The following is a 10,780-nucleotide window of genomic DNA, read 5'->3' on the forward strand; positions in this document are numbered from 1 at the left end:
TCCGCTACTGGCCGGTGCAGACCTGAACACAGGTTCAGAACAGACAGCTGATTGGCCTGCTCTCGTGTTTCAAGCAACCAATGAGCGAGCAGGGGATATTTAAAAGGCCAGAAGCCGCGAAGGAAGGCATGTGTGAGTGTGCGCCTGCGCAGTGTCGCTCCGCTCCTGTTCCTTCGGCCTATCTTAGCAACCGCCCGGGTCTCGGAGCGGAGCAGCAGATGAGAGAAAGCAAACTTTCTAAAGCTTAAGTTAAAAAGTGGTTAGAAAAGGTCTCTGGAGCAGCAATTCTCCGGCTGTTCTCTCTCAGGCAGCCTTTAGTGGCCAAGGAGGCAACTTTGTAAGTCACCTGCTATCATCCAGCTGCCTCTAACCTGATTGCTACTAGTTTCTTGAGGAAAGCACATAGCTTTAGTGGGCATAGAAATGACCAAGCCTTAGGAAAAAAGATTAAGGGTTCTCTACCTCTGTCACCCTGCTGATTGCTGTTCCAGCCACAGCCCTGCACACTTGCTTTTCTCATTCAAAGGAAGAGTTGTTTTTTCACTTAATACAAGAACAGTATCTTCTCTTATTTTGTGGGTTTTTTTTCTTTCTGTGAGATGCTGTATCCATGGCAGCTCTTGTCTGGACACGTGACACTGCAATCCAAACAAAGCCAAAGCAAATGGCTTTTTAGCACTGCAGCATAGTAAGACCCTCCAAGGGTTTTAAAAGCAGAGTTAGCAATAATAATCTCCCCTTATTTTTCTTTCCTAAAGGGAGAAATACGTTAGAGTTTCATTGCTTGTGTTAGTTCATTATCACTGATCTGTTTGAAAGCAGCGTGCAGAGTTTCCAAACAAGAAAGAGAACTTGCATGCTATGAACTCATAGCACTACAGAGCAGCAATGGAGAGTGGAGTGGGTCTAGAAATGGCAGGTCAAGTTTGTACCTTGAGTGTTGTCTGTGTAGGTGCTCTGTAAGCCACGTTAAACCAAAATACACCCATTTCTTCATGCTGTTTTTCCATGATAAGATCTTACAGTTCTTAGACACTGGCTCCATGGTGTTTGAAGAGTTAGTGACCTTACAGTGGTATGTTGGGCTCGTGCCCATATCCCTCTTAACTATTAAAAGAAATGTCAAATCAATTATCCCTTTTCATGTCCCAAGATGTTGCTGAAACTTCCCTATGGATGGACATTGAGAAAAAAGAAATATGTCCTGTAACGTAATTCTTTTATGGGTAGGAAAAATCATTATTTTGTTGACGAAGGACACCTTATTGTACAGCTTGTGTTTACCTAGGGTATGGCAAGCTTGGGCAGTAGACTACCACACCCTTTCACGCTTTGCTGCTCACGAATTACATAATCAAGCCGCAATGACTTAGCAAAAAATCAGGTGGTTCCTTTAATGCAATCTTTATGCTTTAAATTAACAATATGGTGTCTGATTCACAGTAACTTTACTAGTGGCCGTCTCATATGTCTTGCCTGCAGAAAAGATGACCACAGAAAGCATACTAGTTTTTATGATGTGATGTTGGAGGCCCAACTCCAGTGAAAAAAACAAACTAAAAATCACCAACAAGCAGGACTTCCCCGTTGGGCAAACATGGATCCACTGCTGAGACTCCGGAAGCTTCAGTTCCTCTATTTGCCTTAATAGTTCAGGCTAGTTTGACAGAGACATGGCAGTGGCCAGGAAGGCAGGTGTCCTCCCTCCCTTCGGCTAGGGCTGTCCCCGGACCTCTCGGGTGTACAAAAATACCACTTCCTACTGATGTACAGCTCTGGGCTAAGGGCTGGGTGGAATCATGGGGAGCCCAGCATGGGAGGCGTTTTACTTTTGGCATCACAGATCAACTTGGACATTGCCTGAGGCATGTAAAAGGAAAGCTCCTCCATTCCTATTTATTACACACCAGGAAAAACTGATACAAGGCAGCGCCCGGTGCCCTCAACTGAACAGGGGGCAAAGAGGAGCCCCGAGTGCTCTGCCCGTGGTTCGTTCTCTCGTGTGCCCTGTGCATGCCCCGATGCTGCCAGGCTTCGTGTCTGCCTCGGCGCTCAGCACAAGCAGCCGCGAGCCCCTCTGCGTTGGCAAGAGGAACACGCCGGGGGGCGGCAGGGCACCCCCCCGCGGCGGCCCGCGGCCGTGCCAGTGCCAGTGCCAGTGCCAGTGCCAGTGCCGGTGAGGGCGCCGCTTCCCCCACCCCCAAGCCCGGCGAGGGGCGGGCGGTTCCTGTCCTGCCCAGCGGCCGCGCTGCGGGGCGGGTGAGGCCGGCGGCGGCGCGCAGAGCGGTGTCGCGTCGCGGCAGGCTACGGCAAGGCAGCGCAGCGCAGCGCAGCATGGCGGGCGATCACTCCCGCAGCCTGGGCAAGGGTAAGCGGCGGGCGGGGAGGCCCCGGTGCTGCCTCAGCCGCAGCCCGCGGTGGGGGCTCGCGCGAGGGCGCGCGGCGAGTAACGGCAGCAACGGCTCTCCCCGCAGGCAGCGCGGCCCCGGGGCCTGTGCCCGAGGGGGTGATCCGGCTCTACAGCATGCGGTTCTGCCCCTTCGCGCAGAGGGCGCGCCTCGTCCTCCGCGCCAAGGGCATCAGGTGAGGCCGGCGCGGTGGGGCGGGACGGGGCCCCGGTGGCGGAGCGTGGGGCGCACACGGCGGGGCTCCGAGCCCCGCGTGTAACCTGAGCTTCCCGAACGGCTGTTAATGCAGCACCGCAATGTAAAGCGGCTTCTGCGGGTGGTTTTGCTGTAAAGCTTGACAGTTCTTCAGACTTACTTGGGGGGAAGGTAGGGGCCTTGCTCAAGCAGGGAATAACTAATGTGTTGTGAAATCGGTTATGTAAAAGCCCAGAGTCAGTCATTAGGAAAGAAGCTAAGGTGATTTTTTTTTTTAATCTGACATAATGCTGGCTGTTTGCAATAATAAGCTTTTGAACCATTCCTGAGTAAGTGTGAATAGCTCCTAAAAGTGTGGGAGGGCAGAGATTGGTTTGTTTGTTTTTGTTTTGCTCTCATGTAAGCTGCAGCAAAAATGCTGGGAAATATGAATGCTCAGTGTTTCTTTAAGTTACTGCGTAGAGAAATGCAATATACACGTTTCCCTTAGTGAGCAAAGAGCCTTCTCTTTAGAGGGAAAGTACTGTGATCTTCCATGTCTTCTCATTCCTGTTCCGTAATGAGTTTCTGAAAGTTAGTACTTGTGTTGGGTTTTTTTTCAAGATAGAGAAGCATTAGTCTCCATTTAAAAAGCATTAAATGAAGTGACTAACTTTACAGTTTCAAAGTAACAAGTTTTTTCACCTGTTCCTGACTCCCACCAAGTCCTAGGCCTACCAAAGGCTTGGTGCATGGAGCCCTTGCTGGCATAGTGAATGCTTACCACTCACTTCTCTGATGTCAAGATGAAAACTGTTTCTTTCAAAGAGTAGGTGCACTTAAAAACTCCAGGTCAGTTTAGTTCTGTCTTTAGTCTCTTTTCATTAATTTGAGGGCTGGGAGGTTTGCTTTAGTATAGTGATTTGGGATTTTTTTCTTTTTTTCCTATCTAAATGTGGTAGCTGCCTTCTGGTAGTCTTTCAGTTCTTTAAAAGGTTCAGCTGTGTTTAGCAGACATATGGGTTTGCTGGGAATGTTGTGCAGTCATACTTGAATGTAACTTATTCTTTATTAGCTTAATATAAACAAACTTTTTTTTTTTAATAGTGTCTATTTTGCCTTTGATCTGCACAGCCTTTTTTTATATGAGGCTAGGAAGATAAGTAGGCAGTCTACTCTCCTGATAATGCTCTTTGGTTTATGGCCAGATTGAAGTGCTGCTGCAGTTAACTGGAGTGCAGCTTGCTCTCAGTCAAGTGCTTCTTCCGTAGACCATTATGAAGTTGCATGTGATAAGCATGTGCTGCATTCAGAGCTTGACCTTTATTTTAGCATGACTGGAAAGGCTTCTCTTTTGCATGCACGCAGACTGTTCGTGTGTCTTGGTAGCTTAATAAACAAGTTAATTTGGATTTTCTCCAATAAAGGGATGTGCTCCCTGATAGTGTTTCTGAGTGTTACATGGCCAGTCCTGCAAAGTGAAGGACTTTAGGGAAGACTAGGGAGAGCAGGAGAGTGAGGATTCAGCCCCTCAAGTACAGTAGCTGTTGAGGTGTAATGATTGCATTTCTTTATCGTGTGGAGTGGTACTGTCGCAGAACTGATCCTTTTGTGTCTTATTTCTTTCACTGTTCAGCCATGAAGTAATCAACATCAATCTGAAGAACAAACCTGACTGGTTCTTTGAGAAGAACCCCTTTGGGCTGGTTCCTGTTCTGGAGACCAGCAAGGGCCAGCTGATCTATGAGTCTCCGATCACTTGTGACTATTTGGATGAAGCGTTTCCAGGGAAGAAGCTGCTGCCTTCGGACCCGTATGAGCGAGCCTTTCAGAAGATGCTCCTGGAACACTTCTCAAAGGTAACTATGTGATCAGAGTGGGATTGTGTTTCTTGCTTTACTAAAACATCAAAAACTGCAGCTGCATTGCCAGTGCTTCTTTCATGTCTTAAGACAGGTCTTGTATCTAGGAAAAGCATTTAAATAACCTGAGACATTTGGAGTATCTTACTGTTAGCTCATACAAATTGCTGTGCATCTGAATTGCTGCCAGCACTTACATGAAGGCAGGGATGCAGGAGGACAGCTAAGCCAGCTAAAGACTGAGACAGGATTTTGGGCATCCAGCAATAGTGGGAAGGTTAGTAAACCAAACTGGCTGAATGCTTGAGACCTAGTTGGAAACAGTTGCTCTGCTTTACCCTAAGCCTGTCTGCAGGAAGTGCTGTGTGAATGTAGAACGTGAAGGGTGCCTGACTGAGAGAGCTTAGGACAAGAGATGGCAGGTGCCTGTAGACAGCGGAGGTATATAAGGAAGCTGGTTTTGGCTCTCAGTGCGGGATGGAGGCTGGCATTGTGGCTGCCTGGAAGATGGAGTAACTGCTCAGTACCCTAAATGTGGATATGACAAGCACAGGCTTTGAAGAGTAGGGGGAGTGAAGAAAATTAGCTTGGATATGAGGCAGCAGAGGAGGGGAACCAGTGGAAGATGCAGAGAGAAAGATGTGGCCAAAGAAGGGGGAATAGAAGAATTGTATTTACAATGGATCTTTCTGAATAGATGTAACAGCAGGAGGTTTACAGGGAAGGATGTTGCAGGAAATGAAACGTGCAGTGAATGTTGATTGTATGAATGACAAGATCTTAGAAAAATGGTGATATGTGAGCTTTTAAGAATATCATATAATTAAGCTTGGCCAGTGGGCAAGTTTCTGTACTTTTCACTAATTTCTCTGGCAATTGCCAAATTAGAAAATACACAGGTCTGTGGAAGCCAATATGTCCTGGGCTGCATCTGTGTTTCTTAAAAGTACCTTAAATGTTAGAATAAATCTCCACCATATTAAAAATGTATCAAGATTTCAGAAGTGTGTACCTGGGAAAAGAATATTGCTGTGCACCTTGCCACTTTTATAGCTGTTTTTTGGTAGTGTGTGCAAACTGGAAACATGCTCATCTTTTCATTGTTGTCCTTTTCCTGCACTACTAAAGTTTGTTTTTGCATTCAGTCTTCCTTTCAGCTTATGCTTAACCCTTCTGAAGTATCAGCTTTTTGTTAATGGGCTTTATCTAACTTTTTAATAACAATTAACATCTAACTTACTATCTTGAACTCTGAGTGACTTGCTCATATTACTGTAATAAGAATATTAAAAGCTTTCTCTTTGCTTTGTTTAGGTAACAGCTGTAGTCTTCAAGTATTATGTTGCAGTCAAAGATGGACAGGACACCTCGGCACTGAAAGCAGAGTTTGTTGAAAAGCTTGGCAAACTTGAAGAGGTAAGAGCACCTCATGGTAAGGAGCAGGTTGGCATTTATTGTATCCTGTCCTTTTATCTATCATATTTTGGAACGAGGTGCTTCTCCTGCAGTTGGAAGTTGTAGCAATGAACAGTCCTGCAATTTACTCACCTTGGCCTAGGATTTGAATAGGTTAGCTACTTGGAAGTTACTCTAATGGTGCTAAACTTTGTCTTTGTGATGAAGCCTACTGTGGACTTCTAGAGGTTTTTGAATGCTGGCTGACTATACTGTTGTCTTAAATCTTCCTTCTGCTTTGGATGGAAGGAGGTCTTGCAGCATGCTCTAAGAGCAAAGGCTAAGGAGTTTGAGCTGATGAAAAATGTCTGTGTGGAAGTCAGTGTGTTATACATTGGTGATGAATTTTTTTTTTTCCTTGAAGAGTTAATCTTTGTTCTCTCTGCTCATCTTTTTTTTTGGGGGGGGGGGGGGGGGTGGAGGCAGAGTATAATCTGTCCCTAGCAGAAATTCAGCCCAGGGCTGTGTTCTGCTGCAGCAGTGTAAGACAACTCCAGCTGAGCTCCAGAAAGCTTCAGGTGGCTTTGAAGCTATATTAGGAACTTCACAATCCTTCTTTAGCATCAGTAGTGGTTCTTCACTAACCGGAATGGCTGTCAAACTCTCTATCACAAACCCATTCCTTCTGCATTTCTAGCAGCCACAACTAATGTTTGTCAGTCTTGAGAAAGAAGTGTTCCTCCAGTGTGCTTCTTCTCCGGTGCAAAGCTTCCAATTGCTTTCCAGGCCTTTCCTAATTCTTCTAATAGTCCTGCACATTCTGCTTCTCCGTCCCCTTAAGTTGTCAAATGAGAACTTTCAGGGAAGTCTGTCTGTCTGATCAGACTGATACTAGGGTAGTGCAGATGACAAATTATTTCTTGGGGCAACCTGTTCCCTGAAATATAAAACCATTATACATTAAGGAAGAATTAACCTTCATCCCGCTTCATTAATGCAGTGAAAAACTTGCTGCTTCTCCAGCGTTTCTATTTTACTGTTCCCTGAAGTATTTTGCAGCAGCAGCTGAAGGTGAGCTGAGGATGCAAGAAAGGGACACAGCCATGCAAACTTCACTCAGCCTATTGCAGAAGATGTTCAAGAAGTGAAGTGTTTTGAAACACTTCTGTGTCTAGCTTGCAGGTACCCGACAGAGGGAGCTGTGTTCCCATCTCTGGAACTGTACAGCTGTCGGGTTATATTCTGCCATGCGCCTGGTAATTCAAACATCTTGAGATGTTTCTTGAAGGGACTGCTTTTAAGTTTCTACTAGATGATGAGAGGGGGGCACAGAGTGAATGCCATGGTACTATTTTGGTGTGTGTCCAAAAAGACAAGAATTTGTAAGGTCTCTTGAGTTCCATCTTAAAAATACAAGCATGCCCCAAAACTGGGGTATTAGTCTGCTGAAAGATGGGTCTCAAGTTTCTTCAAAGTGTGTTAATTTGGATGACTGTGGCATTCAAAATGTGTGTCCAAAGCATAAGTGTAAGAGGAGAACTTACTGCACGTAGTCTTGCATTCTTTACTGCCTTGCATTCTGTGCTGAGCCCATGCTGGGGCTCTGTTTCTATGAGGTATGTGTATGTTATACTTGCCTTCTGTTCCCTCTGCATCCGGAGTCAAATCTGGTTCCAGACGTAATGTTAGAAGTGCTTTCCTAACACCACTTAAACTCAAATGCCATGGGAAAAGAGTGTCTGCAAAAACTGTGTTCTAGGTTATCTGGTGCTAAACTTAGATTGTTTTATTGCTCTAGAACTGCGTATGTATTGTTATGTTTGGTTATTCTCCACTGCTGTTGCTTTATTACAAGTAAGAAATCATTGCTAACTGCTGGAGATTGTGAGCTGAACTTGTTTTTGTTTGTGTACAAGCCACAAATTGCTAGCGATTTATATTTTGACTGGTTTTGAACAAGCAGTGGAGAAGAGCCTGACTAACAGTGTATAAAATAGTTAAACTTGGTATTACAGCTGCTTTACTGACTAGTTCTGACTGCCCAGATACCACACACATAGGAAAAATGTGCCATATCTGCATTATTTCCTGACTGATCCCTTCAGCATGCCTGCATTCCATGGTGAGGTGGGTTTTTTGTTACTGTAGGGTTGAGCCATGTAATTTTCCTTCTGAGGGCGATTGTCATTTCTCCCCCCTCACAGATGCTGTCCAAACGCAATACTGTGTTTTTTGGCGGGGACTCCATCTCCATGTTTGACTATATGATCTGGCCCTGGTTTGAACGTCTGGAGGCAGTACAGCTGCAGGAGTGAGTATCATGGACCTTGCCCACTTTCTAGTGGACACTGAAGTGTCCCAGTGCGAATGTTCTTTGCATACACTTTGCAGCAATGGGCTATTGTTGGGGACTGCCGAAGAAAGTGTGTGATGTGTTAAAATTTTGGGGGGAAAACTTCTCAAAACTGAGATGAGTTGTTCAGGGATCTTCTAGAAAAAGGCTTTCACCAGATCTGTTTTCTACCAAGTCATTTGGACAGAGCTGGAAGAAGTGGTAAAAACACAGAACTTCCACTCGAACACCATGTATGGAAATGGGCCTTCAAATTTCTTGGTCCAAAACCTTTGATTTGAAGTGGAGTCTTTTCAGAAAACCTGGACTGACAAAGGAGGGTGGTTTTTTTGTGAGATGGGTAAACTGTATCCTACCTTGCTGTAGCTAATAGATCTGTCCCTGTTGTAACAGAAACAGTGCTGTTAAATGTCTTGGTGTATTATATCCTTAAACAGCTCTAGTTACCATGGTACTGGGTTAAGGAAAATGGTTTAAGGAAAATGGTGTCAGAGGAAAACTATTTTGTAGCTGGGCTTAAAGCAGGGCTTGAGAGTCTGAGTCAAAGGAAGTGGGTGATGAAGCAGGAATGAGTAGGAGTCTCACCCTGGTGCCTAAAGCATTCTTGAGGAACAAGAAAGATGCAGGGAATCCTTAGCATTGGAACTTCTGGCACTGAAAAATCAGTTTTACCGTGTGACTGCTGGCGTGCTTTGTTTCCTGTGTGGCCCTTGACTGGAAAGAGAAGTATTACAAGCAGTATAGGAGCACAGATCTGGAGTCATGAAAGTATTTGGATGACTGAGGATCCGAGCCATAGTACCTTAAGAAAAGATGCTTTCTGGGTGAGTCTTGGTAACTAACTGGAGAAGTTGTGTATTAGTTAGACTCTTAAACTTCTTGGGAGTTGGAAATTGGAATGCAAAGTACTAGAGTCAGTCTGCCAGAAGAGAATGGAAAGAATAATTTACACTGCTAAGCTTTCATTTTGCCACATAGTCTCTTTTTCAAATGCATGTCAGAGCAGGTTTGTGGATTTAATCCATTAGTCGAATCATGAATTTCCTCAGTAGACACTGGGTCTGGATTTTGAGATGCTGGATTGCAGGGTAGTACAATTTGTACAGCAGTTATCTTGGTGCACAATGCAGAGGCGAGAAGGGCTTCTGGGGTTGGGAGGAGGGCTCAGCAGCTGCGTGCAGCATTTTTTTTAGAGACCTGCCAGTAACAAAGCGTTCCGGAAGGAGGCAGTGAGGCACAAGCCTGTGCCCTCAACATGAAGGAGAGAGTAGATAACAGAGCAAAGTCTCTTTTGCAGCAGGGTGAATGAAGGTGAAAACATGGTTATACCTTGCACAAGAGGTACCTATCTGTGTTTTTGCTCAGCTTTGCAGAGCGCACAAGTTCTGTAAGAGCTCCTTTATTTTCCAAATGCTAATCTGTCTTCTGTGATCTGATACGTATTTCTGTCACCTGCTCTGAGATGAACACTATGCTACAAGGGAGAAAGCAAAACAAGCAGTAAAATAGAACCTCTCAAGCTGTTTTGCTTCCTTGATGCCCTCTTGGCTTCCTGTTTGCATTACTCAGTCTCTTTCCTTTTCCCATAGCTCTTTGAGTCACGCTCCAAAGCTCCGACGCTGGATGGAGGCCATGAAGGAGGACCCTGCTGTCAAGGCTACAATGACTGATCCAGAGACGTACAAAGCCTATCTCCAGCTCTATTTGAAGAACAGCCCCGAGGCCTGTGATTATGGGCTTTGAGGTGCCAGTGGGCACATGCTGCTGAAGGAGCAGTGCCTCTTTTCAGTGAGAGCTGTGGGGATGTAGCGCAATTTGGTGTGGGCTCTTTATGGTTTGTTTTGCAGTGGGAATAAAATCTGTGCTGAAAAGGCTGAGAAACTGGTCAGGAGGAGGATGTGCTAGCTTCAGGAGGGAGGGGGAAAGTCACTGCTTGCAGTGCGTATCATGTAAAGGAAAATTTGTCTTGACTCAGAAGTGACCCTCTAGTTTCTTCTCAAGCATTGCTGTTGGGTAGTCACTGAACCCACCCCTTCCGTTGGTTTAAAAAAAAATGTAATCTTGGTGTCTTGAAAATAAAGCAAGCAAGCAAACCATGATTTGTTTAAACACAGGGTTTTTTTCCCTTTTTCCAGGCAGCTGTTAGTCACTGGACTGATTGTGCAGAGGGGAGTGAGGCGCTGTCAAGGCTAAACAGATAGCGTGGTCTGTGAAGTTAAGATGCAGTTATCCTAGTGTAAACTATCCTCTTCTTTTGAGACCACCACTGCCAAACCACTGAACTTATAACCCCCACCCACTCACCCCTGCTGAAGCCATGACTGATAGGGCCATTTAGTGATGGTTTCCAATTTGGGTAAGATTTGCAAGGGGGTTTGTGGTTTCTTCTTTGCAATAGGTTGTGTTGATTCTAGGTCCTAACCTCAGTTATCCTAGAGGCTGGAGTATGGGGTAAAGTTAACACAAACCGTATCCTGAGCAGAAGGACACTTGTTTGTTGTATTGCTTCAGAACTCAAAACCTGGCTATATGTGTCAAGATGTATGTGAAACTGGAAAACTAAAGTAGAAGGAGTTCAGTCTGAGTGT

At 45.3% G+C, this 10,780-nt stretch overlaps 1 protein-coding gene across 1 annotated transcript; it reads left to right on the forward strand.

The window, feature by feature from the left end:
• Nucleotides 1-2,197: 2,197 nt before the first annotated feature.
• On the forward strand, nucleotides 2,198-10,291 carry LOC112993652 (glutathione S-transferase omega-1). The gene is made up of 6 exons (XM_026117460.2): nucleotides 2,198-2,368; nucleotides 2,475-2,583; nucleotides 4,219-4,441; nucleotides 5,759-5,860; nucleotides 8,044-8,150; nucleotides 9,782-10,291. The coding sequence occupies exons 1-6, from the start codon at nucleotides 2,335-2,337 to the stop codon at nucleotides 9,933-9,935; spliced, it is 729 nt and encodes a 242-aa protein (XP_025973245.1). The 5' UTR covers nucleotides 2,198-2,334; the 3' UTR covers nucleotides 9,936-10,291.
• Nucleotides 10,292-10,780: the final 489 nt, after the last annotated feature.

Source organism: Dromaius novaehollandiae, chromosome 6 (assembly GCF_036370855.1).
Source record: "Dromaius novaehollandiae isolate bDroNov1 chromosome 6, bDroNov1.hap1, whole genome shotgun sequence".
Lineage (NCBI taxonomy): Eukaryota > Metazoa > Chordata > Aves > Casuariiformes > Dromaiidae > Dromaius > Dromaius novaehollandiae.